The following is a 23285-nucleotide window of genomic DNA, read 5'->3' on the forward strand; positions in this document are numbered from 1 at the left end:
GAAAACACAGGGGAGCAACCCACTTTGATCAGGAATTCATTACTGTGAGACTAGTAAGGACAAGATTTCTCTGAAGTGAGACCATTTTGTCCCAGAAGGCCTGTGGTATATGACAGTCTTGAACAGAGACTGAATCTTTGCAAATACACTCATATTCTTCAGCTCATTTGTTTAACAACACTGGCTCAGAACAAATAGGTTTTGATTCACACTTGCATGAATGAGAACAGATTTGGCACACTGCTTGCACTGAGTTTTTTCATATTACGTTCAGTGAAACTTCAGAAAAATTAAATGCTGGCACTTTGGTTACAATCTAGCAAATCATTTAGGGATATGCTTGGCATTCACTGCAGGAAAGCTGTACCGTTATCTTCAGTGCCTTTACGTATGCATTCAGAAATAAGCAGGTATTTCAATACTGTGTACTACACTGGATTTATCCAGTATAACACCCTCCTGCAAGTTACAGTCACAGCAACAAATTTGGCCAGAAACTTTACCGATCTCTTGTCTATCTACTATGCAGCTAGAAAGAGCATGCTTGCAGAGGAAAACATTTAACTTTAATGAAATGATGGGGTTTGTTTTGTTTCTATTGGATCTAAACCTAAGATACCTCTAGTCTTCCTTCACAATTAAAAAAAATTCCCTCCACCTCTCTTCATTACCATTTTCAGTTGTCTTTATATCTGTGCCAGCCACAGAGTTGGGCTACTCCATCGAGGCTCTGCCAATGCAGCTGCAAAGCAACTGAATGATTCCCACAAAGCCACCTGGTGAGGATGCACTCATCCAAGTCAACAGCATTCCTGGGTCAGGTTTAGTAATCCTTTCCACCCAAATGCCAAGAACTATCTGGAAATTTTCGTTTATGTCAGCTATATCAATAGGGAGATTTTGCTGGCAAAGGAATGATGGAGGTCTTATTTTTTTCACATTCCTTATTGTCAAGATGGACCTAGCCTACAAACTGATCATGCTTTTTTGCTCTCATTATTATAAACCTGTTACAAGTAGCATGAGTCTTTCAGTGTCCTGTGGGGAATACATCAAAAACTGTTCTACCCCATAGAGATCCTAACAATGATCAGTTCATCTTTATCCCTCCAATAGGGCCGGAAATCACCAGTGGCACTGCAAATCTGTTACCATCTCAATAGCAAAGCACAACTTTATTCCCATTAATCTGTCTTCCACCCATTCACACATCAAGTACAACCCTGCTTCATTTTACAGATTATATCCATGTTGCTCTAGACAAAGGTCACTTTATAGTTACAGTTCTTAAATTGAATGAAAGCTTTTGATGCAGTAAATCATTGTCTCTCACTGTTCAAACTCACACAATACAATACAAATAATGCTGCCCTTTCTTTCAGAATTCCCTTTCTACCTCGCTACTCATTACCAAAGCATTTCTTTACAAAACAAAATGAGGCACTTTTCACTTGCTTCAGCCACATAAATTAGTTATAGCACTTTGGAGACCGTTTGCCATGCTGCACTACAAACCCAAACTTCGTGCTATTTTGAGACCAAAATTAGCTTCTTTCACTACATTAGTGTCAAATGAAACACAATGTAATAAGGTTTCCCAAGATTTGGCTGTTCCTAGATCTCTTCCCCTAAGAAACTCTCCTTCCAGTACCACCTACCAGAAGTCACCTGCCTCAATAAGACATCACAGGCAAGGTTGTGTTGTGTGCACGCAGACACGTGTCCGGTGGAAAAGAGGACAGGAAGGAGAAAGGGCTGATTAATTAACTAACTAACTAATCAACCAGTCCTGCTGGGACAGAAATCAAATCAAATCAAATCTTCAATTTGGCAACATAAATTATTCCGTCCTTTCTTGAGGTAGTGAGTGGAGACAGCACGAGACACAGAAGGTTAAGTTTGCAGACAGTTACAAATTTCTTTCAAATGGAAGAACAGAAACATGGAAGGATAAATCTTGACGTCATGTACACTCATGAAAAACTGCAACAATTTGAGGGCTCCATTATTTAGCACTGAAGGTCATAACAAGAACTGAAACCAAAACCTGAAGGCAGACAAATTCTAATCTGAAATACAGAACAAGCATTTAGCAGCAAGATAGCTAAAACTGGAGAACACTGTCAAGGCAAAGTAGGAACTCACATTTCTTGATGCCTTCAAATAAAAGCAAATGCCTTCCTAGAAGAAATGCTTTAGTGTATCATAAGTTATCAGGTATCTGAAGGAAGCATGTAGGAAATATGGGGGGTCAGTTTGGGTGACCTCCTGATTCCACTCGTCTTTAAACCCTATGAAGCTGAAAATAAACCATTACTCAAAAGCAAGTCCTAGCTCACTAATATTATTTGCCTTATGTTTCCAGAGCTTGAGTTCTTTCAGTCACGAGCAATGTTAATCACTTAGCAAAAGCTCTCCCTGAAAAGTCCCAGTAGGCTCTCCAGTTGGCAAGCACATTCCGTTGTCTTTTGCAGCACCACCCTCTTAGTACCAGAGGGTATTTACTTAGGTGAGATGGAAGGAGACTTATTTCACAGACAGCTGAGCTGCCAGTTGCTAGTAGGTAGGTTCTGTTGCTGTCTTGTATTTATTCCCCAGCATCAGAAGATCACCCACAGAATACAACTTAGAACTGACATCAGCTTATTTATCCTGTCTTCCTTCTGGATATGCATGTACACGTGTAAGTCACATCTGCCAGTCCAGCTGCCCTAACGCAGTAGCTGCTACATTCAGCTTCTCTGAAACTACAGCTGGGCAAGATCAGCCCATGATCTGCTCTGACTGATATACTAATATCAGCTAATCATTTCCAACCCAAAACAGAATTCATATCACTGGCAATGACAAAAATCATCCTATGACTTGCAGCCCTGAACAAAGAGATCGAAACCTTTTTTGTTGTTCTTTCTTTTGTCGTTGATGTTGTTATTTTTTTTTCTTGACAGAATCATGTCATTCACTTTAACTAGCATATTGCATTAGGGAGCAATATCCAAGCAACAACAAGTACTTAAACAGAATACACATGCAGACAGTAAAGCTTTTAATATTTTGCAGTGTTTAGGTCCAGGTATCTGCCTCTCTAAGTGGAGAAGCTTTACAAAACAGAGATCTGTCAGACTGGATTTTCCAATTGTAATTCAGGTTCGCTACAGAGTCACACTGTGGTGTGGCAGCACATGACATTGCATTGCAATGTAAAGGCAACTGAGGGTATTTTTGGGTTTGCATTCCTCCACTGCACAGACCGTACTGCAGCAATGAAAGGAGACCAAAGGCTGACTTTCCTTGCTAAATCTCTGACCAGCCGCTCTTTTCCAATTATCAAATTTCACTTCTCCAGTCTGAAAGCAGAAATAAAAGGAGTGAATAACTGGATTCTTTTAATCCCTGAACACATGAAATTTTTAAAAGCAAAGTTTTCTCCGTGGCACCCTTGGGCAACCTGGAGCTCTCTTCTGACAATACCAGAGAAGTAGGTCTTCCTTCACTAGGATCTCCTCTGAACACTTCTGTGCTTGCACTGGGGCCATGAGATGCAAAGACACCAGGGAAACAGAGCAGCGATTTACACTGACAAAGAGGATTTTGATACACTCCTCCAAATGGGGCAGCATTACCATCTTAATAGCCTTTTGCTCTCAGCCCTCTTCCTGAGGACGCTAGAGATTTTTGCGAATGGAGAACAGTTCCGCTTCCCATTTTAACTGCAACAATAGCAAAGGGCTCCTTAAACTGCATCAAATAGCAGCCTGTGAAATCCCTAACTAGCCGCACTGCCTCTCCTGCCGTTTTATTATCCTCTGGCCCACAGAACAAAAGGGGGGAGCTCCTCCTCATTTTTAGCCTATTCCACACATCCTAATCCCTCAGAGGTGGCAATGGAAATTGCTTGTGGAACTGTTAAATCACACTTTCACTTTGTCTTTCATTCCCTATTCACCCTCACTAATCAAGGAGCTTCCAGCCACATTTTCCGATATCAATTTTGTTTATGGCCTATTGGTTAATGGTCCCGGGATGGGACCCCCTGAGTAAGAAGAAAGAATCCTGGGCATTTCAGACAGCTGCCGCTTCCCACCAGTTCCCACACCCATCCACTTGTTCTCATCAGACGCCCTGAATGTGCTCACCTCCTGACACCAACTGAATTAAACAACAAAGACTGAATGGGAAAGCTGCCTTTGCAATCCTGCTGCGGGACAGATTCCACTTGTTCGCACTCTACGACATCCTTCAAACCGCAACACAGGGACAACTCCCCCACCAGCTAACTCGCCCTAGGGACATCTTACCTCGCATGCAGCTTTCCCTTTGGAACGTATAAGCTTCAACTCTTACAAAAACTCTAGCCTCTCTTGCACAAGGCCACCCACCACCACTCTGCTAATCACTCTGTCTTGTTAGGTAGCAATTCCTGTCAACATCTTACCTGAAACAATCATTTGCATGTGATTTGCTCGCTTCTCTCTGCAGAAATAATGCTCATTGAAGTGTGGGAAGAAAACACGCAATATTTACTTTGTAAAACTTCGTGAGATGCTTCTCATGTGTAAGTGCTTACAAGTCTCTTTAAGGATACTAGCAGCAGGACCTTATCATTGAATCATGACTTCACCAATACCACCAGACTTACAAACCTAGAATCTAAAAGAACCAGCATGTAAAATCATAGAAATGCCAGATTCAGATTAAACTATGTGAACGTTTAAGGTTCAGATCCTGCTGTCTGATCTCTGACCAGGACATTACCTGCTATGTAAAACAGGCTAGGGCACATTATCAGGGGAACTATGCCCTTGCTTACTACCTATCTTGGAAAAAAATATAACAGCATAGTCATAAACTAAGAAAAAGCTTACACAGAGAAAAGCTCCAAGCTGCTTTCCAAATATACAAAGAATGCCTGATGGCAAGATAATGCTCACTTAGAGAAATCCACGCTGGTTTTAGAAAAATGGTGAATGTACACCCCAGAAACATATGGATACAGGGAAAAGAGCAATTGCCATATTCCTCATACAGTGCTATCAAGCATCGTACTATCAGAGAGCCTTGCCATCATCAGTACATGTTATCAGGCCAATCTGCTCTTTAAAGGTAGGGTTCAGTCCTTAGAAAGCTATTTTCCCAGCTTACTGAAAAGATTTGAAACAAATAAAGATCCTCTCTGAACAAATGATCCTAGTTTCTGAAATAGAAAGTCTTTCTTTCCCGAAGTTTCACTACATTAGTGCCTGAAGACAGAGCAGGAAGTTGTCTACTTTTTTAATGATGACCAGAAACATCTCTGCAACTCAGAAGATAATTGAGATAGAGAAGTGGTATGTCTTATACCCTGTCCTTAATCAAAATATGTCCAGAGCAACTCTTGCAAGCCATCTTAGTTTAAACTAATAAAAAATGTTGCTAGTACATGTAGCCTGTTTAAAATTACCAGTACCAAATAAGGCAGACTGAAGTCCCAGAATGCCATCTAAGAATACACTGGGTGTAATATCTAAAGGTTTAGGAAACACCCAATGGACCCTCACATTATCATTATGTAGATGCGTCAAAGGGAAGAAAAAAAAAAAGTTTTTTCCTTTTCTTTTGTTTTCTTAAACTATGTATCACCAGTATTTTAAGCTTATCTAGTCATCAATAAATGTAAATACGTTGCTGATCTGGTACCGCCTGTTTGTAGGTGGGAAATGGGCAATCAGAAGGAAGAGAACTGTTCACATACCTTAAAATGTCTGTAGCGTTTTTATACTAGCAATCAGTGCTAAAATCAGTATTTAGCAATCAGTGATTGCTAATCACTGGAACCTGAGAAACAGCAATACTCAGCTTTCTTAAAACCAAGACTACATATTAGAGAGTATCCTCTGAACAAAAAGTCTGCTAAACTGCTGCAGCAATCAGGAGCATGACAGCATATCAACACAGAGGAACTAAACACAGTTGGTCTATGAATGTCTGTCAAAAAGTAGATAGATTAAAGGAATATTAACCAGGATAAATAGGGAAAATAAATGAAGAGCTGCATTTCCCTCTTTCACAATGGTTCAAAAACACATTTTAGGAGATGGCCACAAACAGCCCTAGTTCCCTGCCATCATAGTATTATTACCCATCTTTTCAGTACAATATCCCACACCATAGAGAACCTTAGGATTATTAGGGCCCTGTGGCATTCACATTAAAGTGATCACAGAAATAGCGGACAGATATTAATTTCCCATATTTTATTGATGCTGAGCCATTTGCTAAAGAGAAACTATTTATTAGAACATGCTACTAATGATAGACAGGTATGCTCCTCCTGGAAAAGTCTCTCCCACAGGAACAATGCCAGAACCATTCAACTTACTTTGAATGAAAACAGGGAGACGTAATAATTTCAGGGCCTATTCTTAAATCCATGGGAATATGCAGCAACTAATTTAGTATTACCCAAGGTGAGACAGGGGAAGCAGCAGAAGGCTGCCCTTGTCAACTAGACTGTTCAAATGTGTGTGGGTTTTTTTGGTTTGTTTTTGTTTTTAATTAGTTAAAAACAGCACCATTTCAACAACCGTCACTGTTACCTGCCTTCAGCCTGCTTAAAACACTATTTGTAAAAGCAAAGTAATCAGTGCTCTGATCCTACCTTGAAGAACCAAACCTGATTTCTCAATGGTGTAGAAAAAAATGGAAAATGGAGCAACAGGGGATTTTGCAACCAGGATCTGCAAAACAAACAAACAACGTATAAGTACATATCTCTATCACATACTGATCAGAGCTCAAATTTGTAGAACAATCTCACTAGATTTAAATTCCAGAAGCATTAAAGCATAATGTAGAAATAACAAGATTGCCATTGATCTAACCCTGTCACTTCTAAGTAGAGATCTTCTCACAGGAATGTAGAGCTCATGCTGCAATTTAAAAAGGATTCTCAGGTAATAAAAAACCAACCATCATAAAAACAACATGTTTTGCTTGTCTTATTGGCAAATAAGATGATCATTCTTGCTGGTTTGGGCAGGAGACAATTTTGAGCAAACTGTAACTGCTGCTGTGTAATATAATTTTAATCACCACTAGCAATTCTATGGATGCATCCCCTTGCCTTCTCCAATAATTCCACCATGTTCCTGCTGCCCCAGAAGCAGTATGATCCACCCGTGGGTCACCACACCGGGGAAGGTAACATGGCATTGCAGTGATCTGGATGACCTCTTTTGAAAAAAGGTCAGTGACCGATTCAAGTTTTATTTGAGAATCCTGTCTTCGGAGTTTCAAAATAGGAACTGAAATTCCCTGAGGGTTTTTACAGTGCAATCAGATTTAGCTTGGCATTTGGGTATGCTGGCCCTCTATGGCCGGGTCAGAAATATTCAAAGCTCTCTGGCTCGAATGTGAAGGAAACACCCGCTACTGAAGATGACCTACAGCGGAGGTCTGGACACACAGAAATGGACTTCTTAGCAAGGTTGGGATATGGAACCCACAGCGCTAGCCCAAATGACATGAATGTGCCTGGCTTTATTGTCTACCTGATTTTTGCTGATTGAAAAGGACTGCTCTATCACAGTTTGCCATGAAGTAACCCCCATTCTATCACCTATGTGAAAGTGACATTTTAATGGTAGATTTAATAAGCTCTGCCAAGAGTGTGATCAGCACAAACACTGGTTTAGTGATCTCCACGTCCCCAGGGAACTGAAGACCAGTTCTCCCAGTGCAGCACTGTGGAAGAGCCTTCCTATCCTGACAGGCCCTGAGGACACCATTTGGTGAGGCTGCTCCCCCACCACATGCTCTGATCCTTTTCAGGGTTCTGCTTTCAGCACAGCAATGCCACAGGGCCCACCTCAACTGCACAGGAAATCCAGCAGGCCTGCCTATTTCCTTTGCTTCGGCGTATTGATTTCATTTAACTTCAGCAGTAAGGCCTCACCCAGCAGCGTATTTTAGAATCAGCACACATCTCAGCGCTTACATTTCCGAGGCCTTGTCAGCTACTACATCCCTTCAGCCCAAGATACGCAACCTCCTGCAGTTGCATCCAAATCCAGATTTCTTAGAACTACAGACAAAGATCTTAGTTTTAGAGGTGTGGAGCACCAATAGCTCCTGCTGACTTCAAATGAAGTAAGTTATTTCCATTACTTCCAAATGTCATGCCCTAATTCCACCCAACAGTCAAGCACGCCTAAAGGCTGTCATATATGATTTTTGTTGGAGGTGTCTAATGATCAGCAGGAAAACAGTGAACAGTGTTATATAAAAGTCAAGAGAGACCTCAGAAAAATGAGGAAGTTCATACTCACCAAAACTTTTCCCTGAAAAGTCAGACAGTACTGAATCACTGTATAGATACACAGAGCTGGAACATTTATTCCTAAGTGTAAGATTAACAATATCAAGCACCAGAAGTTTGGGCTCTGAAGTATACTTATGTAATAACAGGATTTGGCAGCAAATTCTGCTGCTGAATCAAGGCATGTGCAACTTTCCTGTAGCACTTTAAATGTTAAGGATATCTCTATAGTAGGCAGGTTTCATTTGTGTTCGTAGTCTGCAGATACCATCATGCTGAGATTTCTTGTGACTTTCTCATCTGATTCTGATGCAGACTGAAGAAACAAAGTCCTCATACCTGGGCTTTAAACGTAATCATTATAACCCACGTGTACCCACAGCTAGCTAACAGTTTTATGGTTTTCAGAATTTAAACCAAATATACTCTTTCTTCTTCAGACAGTAAAAAATAAAGGAATGCACATGAAGAACATGAATACAGCCGGAGAACATCAGACCAGTCCAAATGTCAATGCTTTCCTTATGAAGCTGGCAAAACCATCCCAGGATGTGATATAACCTTTGAACTATTCCAAGTAGGAAAACTGCCATGCTAGCACTTTCCCCTCTTGCATGCTAATTATTATTCTTCTATTCTTCTTCCTAACAAACTTCAGGAGGAAGGAGAAGCATGTCACATCACGTGCCTGTGATGCACCTTGACAAACCCAGAATTCCCTTTCCTGTCATTATTCACAGACAGACAGACAGCCCTTCTCACTTATGGGGTAGGACGGAGAATCTGAAGGGAGACAGACAACAGACTGCCTCCTTGTGCTTAGCAGTCTTGTGGTGCCAATGCGGCGCTGATCTCTGAGAATGTGACGGAGAGAATGGGGTGGGAAAACTGTGCAAATGCTCAGCTACAGTCTCCCACAACAGCTGGATGTTTAATCAGATTGGCCCAAAGTGAAACAGTTACAAACCTGATGTCTAAGGTCAGATTTTTGGCAATCTGTGCAGTGCTATGCACATAAATATTAACCTATATATGAATGTGCACTAGGCACAGTTGTACGTGCAAACAGCTAGACATTCAAATAACCCTATGTACATTCTGTTACTGCATTTTTATGTAGTTACAATATGTGCATAACTAAGTATAGCAATGAAAAAACATAATAAATCACATCCTTTCAGCAGCACATCACAGGACCTCTCTGAAAGGCTGCTCCACAGTTACATCTGAGCCTCAGAATTAGCTTTCTTTTTAGAAAGAACTAGCTCATGATATTCAAAAGTAATGCTTTACTTTGAATGTTTGCTTACTGCGAAAAATAACCTTAAGTACGATTGCATTATTTCACAACCAGGTAGAGTACACAGAATTTTTTTATAACACCAAACTCCACGTTAACATAAATTGAAAAAAGTAAATATGTATTTACATTTGTGTTCTGACCAAAGAGAAAAAAACAACTATAAAAGGTCACTGCAAATCATTCTCTGGATGGAATAGCCAATGCACAGTAGGTTCTTAAGCATATTCCAGGAACTTAGGAAATACAAAAGGAAAAACAGATTTAAAAAAAAAAAAAAAAGTTGTTTTGGAAGCCAAGAAGTGAATTGCCAAAAATCAAGGTACTGTTGAGCTTGGAAAGAATATTAGCAATATCAAAAAGGAAATTAAAATCGGGAGTTATACTGAAATTAGATAAGGATAGTGATTAAACTTTCTACAAGTGAGTGAAGACATCAGTTTTCAACAAGCAGGAGGATGCTGAAGAAGAGGAAGAGCAAGGCTGATAATGGGAACAATCATATAGATGCAGAAACAACAACTGACTGGAAAGAAAATTCAAAGAACTTAGTGCATTCAGGAGAAAACAGATAATATCTATCGAGGAAAAAACGTTTTAAGAATCAGCATATGAACTGAGATCTGATAGCTAGTATTTGTCATACACCTATGAAATTGAAGATGATGCAACAGAACTGAGATGCAGCAAAAACAAACCTCAAATGGATGAGGAAAAAGATGTAAACTGGTGAGTTGAGGCCTGTAAGCTGATGAAGTATATTGTAGGGCTTTAGAAGAAATGCTGCAGGGGAGAATAATTGAGGACTTGGAAAACTGGGTAAAATTAAACATGGATGCTGTAAAGCTTTTAACACTGTGAAATAGTAATTGTTAATGAAGAAATGAAAATCAGCAGGAAAGCTGTAAGGCAAAAGAGGAAACAGTCAGTTATTGAAGAGAAAGCACTTCCCACCTGAGAAGATCACTAACCCACAATGTGATGTAGCCAAGACTATGGCAAATCCAACTGTACGATGTGCTACTACATAAACCTGGTGAAAACACTGGCATTTCTGTAGAAGCCACTAGTATGCTTTACTCTGGAATACCAGATATGGTACAGGTCACTCATGAACTCAAACTACAAGAGATGGGCTGCATGCTGATGAGGAGAACAGAGCACTCATCTGAAAGGCCACTAGAAAGCATTATCTCAGTGAATCTAGCAAAAGCGAAGGCTGACTGCTGTCTGTGTGTCAGTGAGTGGGAGAGGGGATGTGAGAGAACGGAGCAGGAAACAAAGAAAAGAGCTACTCAAACTGAAAGACAACTCTGGCACAAAAACAAATGTGAAGCCACAAAAACATTTTGGCTGGAAATTTGAAAGTTTTTAACCACCAGTAAACATGAGCCTTCAACTCAAAGATGAAAAAAAAATATCTTTGTTACAGGATTCAGATTGAAATACTTATGAAAGGGAATAAGAAACAGTGCCTGCAATGTGCTCCATAACCTATGAAGTCTCTTCAAATCCTGTGTGCAGACTGAGCACTAAAGCCCTGCCAATTCATCTTCTACACTGAGAGAACTGACAGAGTTGGAAGAATACAGGCTAACAATGTCTCTTGAAGGTCCACATGCAACTAGGGATCTTCACAGTCAATTAAAGGAGAAAAAAGCTGCTAGCTTTCAAATACAACATTTATGATTGAAAGCCACCTCGTCTCTGTCTTCTGGAGAGCATCTGCCCCTCTCCCTAAGAATCCAAGCAACCACCTGAGGGTGTGGAGAACACAAGGAGGCTTCCAGGATATCTCGGAAGCATTTCTAAAACTCACATATATTTAACCATTTGTCTTGTTCCAATTCTAAATCAGCCATGGCCAAAATCTGGAGAGAGTACAGAAAGGTGTGTTGTCTGCACCTGGGCCTGAATCTAAGTTCTTTATATGGAGGCTACTTGTATAGCATGCTGAGACAGAAACCTGTTTCCACAACCTTACTTTCCCAAACTTTGATTAAGAACCTAAATTTTCATTCCAACGTAACAGAAAAATTTTCTTTTTGCTTCAGGAAAATAAAGGAGCATACAATTCTACAGATGTTCCTGACATGCGTAAAAGAATTCTTTGCTTTGTCTCCTACCCAGACATATGAAAGACATACCTCTTATGATAAGCACTATTTAATAAAGGATTCAAAGATGAAATCCTGACCTCACCAGAAATATTTCCTATTAACACTTCTTTTGACAATTTTTATTGTTTATTTGTATCATATTTATTATTATTTATTGCAAAAACATTTTTTTTCAGTTGAAGTCTCACCAAAAGCAGCACATAATTTAAGCTGAGTAAACAGTGATGGGAAATAATAGTCCAATACCGAAATGATTTCTTAAATGATGAAATGAATAGAAATAAACATATAAAAAATGATGAAATGGTATTGAGTCTTCCTGATCTGGGCTATCCATGAGCTTCTGGAAAGTAATATAAATACCAGGTGCAGTTGTTCTTTTGCTGCTGTCCTACTGTTATAGATACTACTAGTTGGAATGATACATTCTGATAGTACTAGTTGGAACGATAGAAATGGATGAGAGATGTAAAAGTCAAAGTTATTTTAAGTTTTTTGAAGTCCTAACCTTACAAAGTGGTCAAATTTTAGTTTCTTTTCTTCCTTTCTAACATTGTGTTTCCCCATCAGGAGGCTTGTAATAATTATTTATTATATGACAGCAATGTAGAATAAACATTAAACAACTGAAAAATGATTTCTGTCATGAGGCATGTTAGGAACACAAAGGTACTATGGGACAGAAAATATATCACCTTGATGAAAAGTGAATAGAAACTGGATAGATGCCATTAGATTAGATAAAGGAAGATAAATGGGAGACAGGCAGAACAGTTGAGAAACAAAAGCCTTAGAGAGAATTGATGATGACAGCAGAAAAAATGTACATTAAAGTTTGTTTTTTTAATTAGGGAAAGCTTTTTTATTAATAAAGTTTATTGTTTATGGAAGCTTTATGGAAGAGATGAATCACAGAAATTGATTGCAAAAGCCCAGCAGAAAATACTAATTACTGGGACAACATCTCCTGTCAATAGCAAAGAAAGTGATGAATTGGAAAATATATTGGATGGAGTTTCAGAAGTAGTCTGATAACCAGAAATTAAGCCAGTGTCCTACCAAAAAAAAAGAGGGGGGGGAAGAGAGGGTTGACAGGATCTTATATCAAATTAGTTATCAAAATGCCAGGAAGATAAACTACCAAGTGATGAAATAAAATGATGCTTTTGACTGAGCTATGAACTCTCAGATGGTTTAAAAAAAAAAAAAAAAGAGAGAGAAGAAAAGATTTCCATCATGGAGAAATAATGATTTTAACAAAAAAAAAAAAAAAAGAAAAAAAAGTTTTTAATGAAACATTTGATAAAATCTGCTGTATTAACATTTAATGTCATTTCTGTTTACACTGGGAAGACATACAGTTTCTTGCCCATATTTTGTTGAGACTATTAACAAGGAAAAGGTTCTCAGCAATGGCTGAGGAACACTAGAGAAACCATGTGAAACTTCTTTTAAACTATATCAGATTCTTTTGTTTGTTTGTTTTCCTTAGATTTCCTTTTCTGACAGATTTACCTTATCTCATCGTTTGTACTCCTGGAGATTATAAAAATGACAAGAGACTTCTACTGTACTAACAATCGTAATGAATAACAAAATTACACTTAAAGCCAATACATATTTTAGGATTCAGATGTACTGTCAAATTACCGAATACCTTAGTTTTGTGAAAAGAGCCTTACTACTATAGCTGGCCTTTGTGAAACAATGTTGGTTTGCTGGGAGTTTTTGCTAATTTATATTGTTGTCCTATTGCAGTAAACGATCACTGCTAATAGTCAGTACATTTCAAAGAACACAACTTATACTGCAGTAGCATGGAAAAGCATAGCTGAGAACTGACAAAGAAACCTGTACCATCGACGCTGTCATTCAGCAGGGAAAAGAGTACATCTACAGGTTCAGTTAGACTCGGGCACTAATAAAATCAGTGCTAAGCTAAACAATTTTTTCCCCTAATTGTGCCAAAATGTCTGGGTGGACAATCTTCATGCCAGAATTTCCCTTCTTATTGTAGATTAGAAGGGTTGTTTTTTCAGCTGCAGAGCCCAGGAAAAAGCCTGTTAGGAAAACAACAAAGTTGATTTTGCATCAGATATCCCAGCAGACCTCATGACTGTTTTTCCTCCCCTCCCTGCTGGTTCTTCTTGGGCCCTATGTGCAGGAATTTGATCTGTTCTAGAAGTGAAAGCAGCGGTCCTTATTCTGTAGTTCATCTGCTTTTGCACAGGACTTGTGACCCAGTTCCCAGGACCAGCTCTCATTCCACAGGTTTTGTCGCCTCCAGCCCACCAGAAAGTGCCTGAGGAGAGTCAAGAGCTCCCTCCAAGCACAAACTTTGCAGTGGCATCCAGGCTTCACACACCAGCTGTTCCCTGCTCCCTCTCCACACAGAAAAAACCTTCAGGGCAATGGGATGTCTTTTTTACAAGGTGGGAGAAAAAAATGGTTGTGTTTTCTGCCAGGCTTCACCAAACACTAGAAAGGCTTGTAAGGCCCTGGAGCTCTCCGAGACCCCAGTCCCATAACAGGATCTGACTTACCCTGGGAGATAATTGTTGTTCCCTGTCACAAAAACAAAAAGTGGCCCTAATTCATTTCCAGTGTGCTGGTAAAAAAAAAAAAAAAAAAAAAAAGGTAGGCTAGGTAACCTACAATTATGACCATGGCCTTAGGATATATTCGTAAACAATTTACTGATCTCCTCCATTACTATGAATGATTTTTGGAATAACAAGATTTTGTGTATGGTACTTTATCAGTAGATTTTAAAAAGGTTTTACAACAGTAGGGTAAAAATATCCACAGTATGTATTTGGGTAAATTGAAGTTAAGAAATTAATTACATTCCTAAAGATCGTACAGTAGATATCAAATGCTAAGATCTCAAGAAGACCTTATCAAATCACATCACCTTCACACGCAACTCACTGTAGAGTTTGACTCGATCAGGGACTTGTATTTTCCTATGGAAATGATTACCCCCTAGTTCACATCTTCCTCTAAATCCCCTTGCAAGGAGAAGCTCTCTGTACACAGACTTTCTCCTTTCAAGCGACGAAAACTCAGCCACCCCAGCAGTACCATCCACAGCTGCATGCTATGCACCAGCTGGAGGCTTCCTCTTGGCTTCTTTCCTTGTCAGCAGGAAAGGCCCCAGACTGGGCGGGCTGTACCACGACTGGGAATAAAGAGGAAAAACAGACAGGTCGAGGGAAAGCAGATATATACAGTCATCCTTCAACCCTCCTAATCATCTAAACCCCACACGTATATTCTGCCAGGTAAAAACAAACTCAGTGAATTGCGAACGGTGAAAGGTTAAGATGCCCTGAGCACTAGAGAGCAAACAATTAGAGATGGGGCTACGAACGAGCCCCAGTACAGGGAATAGCTGTGGAGTCCCTACAACTTCTGCAAACGTTAGGAAAAAAAAAAAAACAATACGGATTAAAATGATTTCTTAGAAAACCATCATTTCTTTTGGGCCATGCACAGCACTTGAGAGTTGTGGCTCCCTGAAGTCCAGTTGTTTGAAAAGGTTTTCATCAAGGCCAGGTTAATGGGCCACAACTCAATAAAACTCTTTATAGAGCAACCTAAATGGATTGTCTCTCTCCTTCCCCCACAAGAAAATCCTGTCCAGAGGAAACTATTTAGGAAGGAGTTTCCTTTCTACTATTTTATAGAAAAGCAACAGTGGCAGCTAGAGACGCTTTATGAGAGGCATTCCATAAATCCAAACCAATTAGTGCAGAGAAGTAGGTAAGCAGAGTTTGTGTGTATATCCTGAAAATGTCCACTAGCACACATCTGGAACCAACTCCAAAATGAACAGACTCAAAAGGCAGTTGACTGTCCTGCTGTTGTCTCAGCCCCCAAAACGTAGCAGCACATCTGTATATTTTCCTTTAGTGCGATGCATACAAATTCCACGTATTAAAAACATTGCTAAGACTGCAAAGTCGAGTAGTCCTTGCCTCTCGTCTTAAGAAAAAAGGTGTGGCAGAGGGGATAGGAAGCAAGAAATGCAGATGCATTTAAGACAGTTTTTCAGGGGAAGTAGCAACAGCAGACAATGATTTGAATAAGAGAGTTAGTGAAGGGAAAGCCTTCAAAAGCCTGATGGAAAACACGAGGTGGATTCAGCGTGGGATGAAGAGTACAAAGAAATCTCAATCCTGAAGTAGCAGCATGACACTTATTTTAACAAAAGTAAAATAATATCAATTAGATCAAACCTCCTCAACAAATTCAGTCAGATTACTTTTGATTTTAAGATTCAGGTGTCACTGCTAGTGGGAAGCAGAGATTCTGAAATCTTTAAAACAAATCTCCAGAAATCATGGACCTATGCAACACTAGCCAAACTTCAGATAAATCACTTCTTGTCTGTTTTGTCTTAGCATTAACTTTTACAGTAAGGTCCTATGTTTTTTGGGTAAGCCAAGGCAAATCAGTTATCTTCCCTCACTGTACTCCACTCTGACCTCAGAAGTGGTTAATTAATAATCATTGATTTTACGTTGTTGTATTTTTTTATGTGAAATCAATTGAGCTGCTTACATCTCTGAGCTCTGACATATTTATGCTAAGCATGTGTTCCTAATTTAGCTACCGATCATTTTATTATTTACGCCACAGATTAATCTTAAAGAAGTACCAGGAATTCCTTACACAACCTTCAATTCAGGAGGTGCTGGTGTTGCCCATGGTGGCATAGAAATGTGTGGTAACTACAGAATAAAAGGAAAAGGAGATGAGGCTACAGATTACTTATCCAGTGTCAAGAGAAAACTGAAGTCAAGTGAGATAAAAGCATTTTATAGGACTTTGGACTTGTCTTTTCTGGATCAGGCATTTATGTCAGGCAGGCCTTGTTTGGTGTTGTTCTGGCTCTACCCGTTAACATAAGCCACAACAGCAGTCAGTGACTGCAATAGCTTTGCACAGCCCTGAGTTCTTCCATATGCAGAGACCAATTCAGTTGCTCAGGTAGCAGAGGAATGGACAGATGGTTGAAAAGTTGGGTCAAAGAGACAATGTGAAAAGGAGCTGAGAGGAGCTGGCATTCTGCTTTGCAACATCAGACACAACAGGACGTTCAGGAGGCAGCAGCAGAATCCAAGCTCCAAACTCTCAGCTTTGTAACAATGGCAGTAGATGCTCTCGGTAGCTATGTACAAAACAGGACTTTTTACAACAGAAAAAAAAGCGCAGTTTGTTAGTGCAGTTCTTCCTATAGTAATGAATAACAGTCACAGGCAATGACTCCAATAAAAATAAACCACCATTGCACGCACATGTGGCTGGGCTTGCTCCCAGAGGAGACATTCAATACTTGTAAAGGAAAGAAATGGAAGGAAAACAAACAAGAGGAGGAGATAGAAATGAAAACCAAGAGTCTTTTAGGAATGGAGGAGAAACGGGGGAGTGGACAAGTCCAGGAATGAGGACAGTCTCTGAATGTCAAGCTCTGTTTTATCTGTCTGGCTTCAGTTCTTTCTTCTAAAAACTTGTACATACATAAAGGACTTTTCATAGTGCACCATGACAGGACCTGGGAATCAGGATTCATGAGTTCTCTTCCTAATTCTGCCCCTGTTTCCTTGAGCAATTACATGAAAAACATATAACATTCCTTTGCTTTAGTCCAAAATCATGCATGGAGACAGACATCTGCAGCAGCTTCATATTAATTTCTGCTAGGTGGGCACAGCTCTGGAGATGCTCTGCTTTTCCCTACACAGAGGGTGCAGCAGAAGTATCACTAAACAGCAGCTCTGTTGTCCATTTCCTTGACTGTCCAGTAGGGTCAGTTCTGTCCCCCGTCATAAAACCAGAACAAAGGCCTGTACTTTGGCTGTGATGTTCTCCTCTACCTTCAATTGATTTCACCTTCACATTCTAGCACTCACTGCCCGTAAGCAGGAAGCATTCACCAGATGCTCATGGCGGGAGATTAATTATCCACATTTTCTAGGTCCTGAATCTATCCTATCCACGTAGTTGCTAGCAACAGATGATCAGTCTGGAAATTGTTCCAGTGTGCAAGTTTTAGCCAAACACCGTATTTCGAGTGAGAGAGCTCAGCACATAATATGTGCTGCCACTCAGACATGGTTTTAGCTTTGGGCACCGTAATGAGGAGCTCTGAATATCCTTGGACTGAGTAAACACAACTTCAACGGAAGGAAAACCACCAAAACCTCAAATGAGTATCAAAGACAATCACAGACAACAAAAGCACAACTTTCCAAGGTGAGCTGTCCCGATGTGCTCCAGAGCAATGACTGCCCTGATTGCATTAGGCCAAATTAACGAAACGCTTCTTTTGGCTTAGCTGCCCTCTCCCAGGCTGTGAACACTGCCCTGTACTCTCAGCCTGGGTGCCTCTTTCATGCCTGAGCTACTTAAGGATTCACAAGAACTTCAGTGTCAGGGAACTCCACTGCCCAGGCAAACATTGGTCCATTTCAAGTTTTAATTGGAGAAGAAAACACAGTCCCAGATGTTTATCCAAATTGTCTGAACTGTAACAACCTGGCCTAGGAAGTGCAGAACAGGCTGCCTTCAGTACACTTCCACTTAAGCCAGGGAGGATCCTGGCTTCTGGGACATCTGGTGCAAGTTCCCCAGGGTGAAATCCTGGGTATGCAGGGCCAGTCAGCTCCCTTCTGCTCATGTAACACCAGACCCGGAGAAATTCTTCATCCCAGAATCACTTTCTGTCTCCCTGCCACGTGCCTTATTCCCTACTTTGTAAACTGAATTTTGTTGTCTTTTCTGAGTCTCTCCTGATTTTCTCAGGGGAGATCCTCTAGAGGTCAGGATACCTCATAAGAGCTTGGCCATGCAGATTTCCTATGCTATAAAACAGTTGAGACCCAAAGCCCTGGTAATTGTCCAACACGAGGGGTAATTCAGGAGAAGGAGCTCGTAGCTTCTGCTAAGCAGGAAAGCAGCCAGCACGTCCGGGTTACCACAAAGAAACAGCACTGAGAAAAGGGATCTGGGGATGGTGCTGCGCCTGGATAAAGCAGTTGGGTAGCACAAACATGGCCTCCAAGGGGAATTCTCCTGTGTGGCAGCCTGCGGTCACTCATCAGACTTACAACACACTGGTACCAAGAAGAGAAAATAAAATTTATGTAGTTTTTCAGAGCCTTCCATACTGTTCAGCTTGACATTGATTCCAAAAATAAGAAGAGAGCTGAAGGATGCAATTCTTATTTATGACACATACTGGAACACTGCCTTATCCCCTGGATCATGAACCCCAAGTCAGGAAGGACTCATAAAGGAGCAAGAGTACAATAACACCAGAGAATATATGGCTGCTTCCACCACGCCTGCCAGACTGGCCTTGAAGAGATGGGACCAGCTGAGAGAACAGCATGGAAGCCCCGCAGCTGCACACTTTCTCCTCCAGAACAACATACTTAGATCGAGATGCTGCTGACCCTTCTGTCCACGTGGCTGAAGATGTAGGGATCCAACCAGCTTCCAGCCTCTCCAACACACAGAGCAGATCAGCTTGGTGCAATTCACAACCACAACATAAGGAATATGTGTTCTTAAATATGTAATTAGCATTTGCATTGCCATCATGATTTATTGCTTTTGTTATTCTTAGGTCTCTATGAAGCTTCATTGTGGTAGTTTTAGCAACATACTTCATCTACAGATTAAAAAAAAAGTACCTTCAGCAAATTCAACCCTGATCCCTGTTTCTAATGCATCTCAAATCTTAATTCAGCCAATACTTTATCCTTCTTCCATTTTCTTTTGTCGTACTGAATGATGAAAAAGCTCAACATTATTGTTTATAAATTGAAAGAAAATCAATCCTCTGTAAGAGGGCATCATAAGTGTGCTCTCCCCATCCTGCATTCATTGTTTTCAGACATAAATAAAACCAAGTCCTTCATACTTCCTTGATATAAAGGCATAATCCTAAATTCCCAGGCATTGACCAAAAAAAAAGATGGGATTGAACCAAGTCCTAGACTGTAGCATAAATATTTTTCACCCATACTAGTGGTTGCAAAATACTTTTGATATGAAAGAAACAAAAAACGTTTTTTTAGTGTGTTCACTTAGTTCTGTTCCTAAAAGCAAAGTTCGTGGGGAAAATCTCACATGACACCACCACTAAAATCACATGTGAGAGAGTAGTGTTATCTTACATAAAGCCTCAGCAGAATAGATTTTAGATTCCGCTGGGCATTGTGTAATAACGAGAAAAATGTTAATAGACCTGTGAGCTAATGTATACAGAAGCAATGCATGTACATTTGGAGTCCTATCACACTCTATGGGCATTGAGAAAATTTGACAGATTTAATTTAAAACTTAATTTCAATCTCTCCACACGACTCAGATTTCATCTAGCAAGAACATTACTGGGTGAGATTCTACCTAGTGGTAAACAGTATGTTAAAAGAAAGATTCATGGCCTTATAAAAATAACCTGTATTACTGAATGTACAAGAGGTAAATAACAGCGTCCTGGAAAAACTTTTCTCTAATAAACATGAAATGTTTAGGGAGACTTCACTAACATTTCTAGAGGATAGTGGATACCCACCAAGAAATAATTTTTTCCTGGCCAATGTTGCTATTTTGTTACCCAAGGTAGAAGCAAAGATGCTTATTCCAGTGCATAGTATAGCTGACAGTTGGACCCAAAATATTGCTTTAAAACCCTAGAAGACAACGTGCCCCTAGATAACAATCAGTACATTAATAAACTTTATGTTGGAGGAGAAACAGAAGCAAAGATCAAACATAATGGTCATTCTTTCCACAAAAACACTGAGTAGCATTTTACAGCTCTTAGATACTCTCTCACACAGTGATTATGCTTGAGAAATTCAGATTGCCTATGTGCACTAGGGTTCCTAACCATTTGTGAAGCTTTGAAAACAATTTGTCCTACTCAAAGGATAAACGTAGTCATAGCAAAGAAAATGCACAACTGTAGGAAGAAAACTGATGAAAAAAACCTCTCAACCTCTTCTTTCTTGCAACAGTATCCAAAAGACAACTATTTATTGTATTTCTTACAGGAAATATATATTTTTTCCTTTTTTTAGTACCAATAAATATATGAGTAAGAAACTCCTTGAATTCTTTCATGCTAAATTACACTTGTCATTTAAGCCTGCTAAGTTATTTCAAAGGAAGACTAAGATGGCCATTCTAAGAATACCAGTGAAAAGACAAAATGCATGAAAAAAGGATAAAAGAGTACTTTTCTCTTGTTATGACATGTACCACATCCACCAGGAATCAGGAAGAGAAGCTAAGAGGGAATTAGATGACTTTCTGTCTGTAGCTTGAGATGACAACAGCTTTTTTATATTATTATTAGATAGACAAATGAAGAGCGAAGTGACAGTAAGAAAGAACTTCACTGACATAAGGTGGAAAACAAACACACAAGCTAGACCAGAGACATCACTTTGCTAAGTAAAATAGCAGTGCTGGCTCAGACTTGAGAAGGCCTTATTGGCTTAGACTCTAAGCCAAATCTCCTGGATCACAGTCAGCTCTGTACAAGGCCCACTCAGGTGTCTTTGCAAACTGAACTCCATAGCTTCCAGTTCAGTGTTGTGGAGCACTTGAATACCCTGAACCAGAATCTACGACGACAACTGCACAGCCAAATTTTGTGGAATGGTGCAAAAAGCCAAGACTGGTCACTCAAGGTGAGCACAAACACTTCTGACACAGACTCAGGGTTAATTCCTCCCTATCAGTATCTGAAAAGCTAAGTTACTGTAGGTGCGAGCTAGAGGCAGGAGAGGTCAGGTGGGTACTTATAGTGCCTTTTACCTTTTAGTTAAGTATCTTCCAATGTTTCCACAACGTGGGCTTCATCTTAACACACTTACCATCTCCTGAACTCATCCTTTCCATTTCTGATTGAGCAGATGCCCTAAAATCCCATCACATTTTTCTAACAGTCACAGCAATCAGTCCAGGGAAAGGTAACATTGTGAAAAATATATATTTTATTATTTTCTTGATGCAGCATGATGAGTAGAAATGATAAAGAAGAGCTAGTTGGCCTGACAGCTCCCAACAGGTCACCAACATTGGAGACCATCAAAACAACCCAGTTTCAGGGTACAGGCCATCCCAGGCAGTTTTTATTCTTTAAAGTGGGTCAGTAGTCTGTATTCAATTTCTAAGCAGTAAGAGGTTTTTCTTCCCTTGTTTCTGTTTTTTTTTTAGTCTGATTTTAGTTCACAGCTAGAGGCACCAATACCATAAAACAGGAATTACAGAGATCAAAGATCAAAAAGTTGAAGTAGGAAAAAATTTCTCGATTAATCTATCCTATACAGGGTAGACATAATGCTAAGGGTGAACTGAAGAAAACGTTGTTTTCTGTACAGCAGTTTTAGAAAGCTACTCACTGGCTATCACTTTCCTGTGTTGTCAATCTAGAACAGTTCAATGACATTAGATTCACAAAACAAAGTATAATATCCTAGATATACAAGCTCCTTAGATGATTTTCCCTTAATATGCCTCCAGCATCATACGAGTTGCAGTGCCTTGGATTAGAGGGATCATGTCTGATCCCTACCTCTTCACAGGTTTGTTGTACTTCTACCTTCCACTGGAAAAATATAACATTACCCAGACTGGGTAAGCTGGAACCAGTCTTCCTGCAGTAGCCTGAGACCCACCAACCCGAGCAATCTGACCAAACGGTTCAATAAACTCACTTATAGAGAAAATATACACATAGGCCTCAAGTCCATCCTGTCAGCTTATGTTACAGACCAAAGTGATTGATGCTAACATGTTTCAGGCACAGGAAAGCAGCAAAGCTGCCTTTAACTGCTGCTGGGACGAGCTCACAGCAGAGGGTTGGAATGGATGTCTTGGGACAGAAGTGTATATCAGAGCTCATCTGTTTGGAGCACTTGATTTCTTCTCAGAATAGCAACACCATTCCCACTGTAATTCTATTATTCCTTCTTAGCACCTTGAACACAAATGTCTAAGCCATACACAGTATTCCAGAGGCATTTCCAGTGTCTTTGGTACAATGGTACAAGTACTTCCCTGTTTCCTTTGGAAATACCCTGCCTGATCTATTTCAGGATAACACTGGCCCTTTTCACGATTGCATTGCACTTTTGACTTAGTTATCCTGTGATAAACTAAAACACTCCAGTATTAGCTTCACTTCCAGCTGGTATGCTCCTCATGTAAAGCAGAAACAAATTTATAATGCCCAGTATTATTTTACATATTATTTATCTCATGTCTTACATTCCACCACACTTTCACAATTTAAGCTTGCCCAGTTCCTTCACAATGCTATCCTGATCTTTTTCTCAATTAGAAATTCCTCCCAACTTTCAGTATGCTATATTCCAAGACAAACTTAACAAAGCTTTTCTAAATAATAAACACTTAAATTTCAGTTAGGCATTTTAGTTTGGTTGTTTTCAATTACAAGAAAAAAGAAAAGGGGATCTGGTAAAAGACAGGAGGATTTGCCAAGGCATTCCAAGGATAAACAACTTTGGTCATTGCCACTCTG

General features: G+C 39.9%; 1 protein-coding gene across 8 annotated transcripts in view; it reads right to left on the reverse strand.

Moving 5' to 3' along the window:
• Positions 1-23285, reverse strand: part of RAD51B (RAD51 paralog B) — a 378738-nt gene that overhangs the window by 116996 nt on the left and 238457 nt on the right. For 7 of the 8 annotated variants that reach the window (XM_040557566.1, XM_040557568.1, XM_040557565.1 and 4 more), the window contains exon 10: positions 6638-6716. The exons of the other annotated variant lie outside the window; for it this stretch is intronic. In XM_040557566.1, the coding sequence (XP_040413500.1) occupies positions 6638-6716 (79 nt within the window). The remainder of the gene's footprint in view (positions 1-6637; positions 6717-23285) is intronic. 8 annotated transcript variants of the gene reach the window in all.

This window comes from Cygnus olor, chromosome 5 (genome assembly GCF_009769625.2).
Source record: "Cygnus olor isolate bCygOlo1 chromosome 5, bCygOlo1.pri.v2, whole genome shotgun sequence".
Classification (NCBI taxonomy): domain Eukaryota; kingdom Metazoa; phylum Chordata; class Aves; order Anseriformes; family Anatidae; genus Cygnus; species Cygnus olor.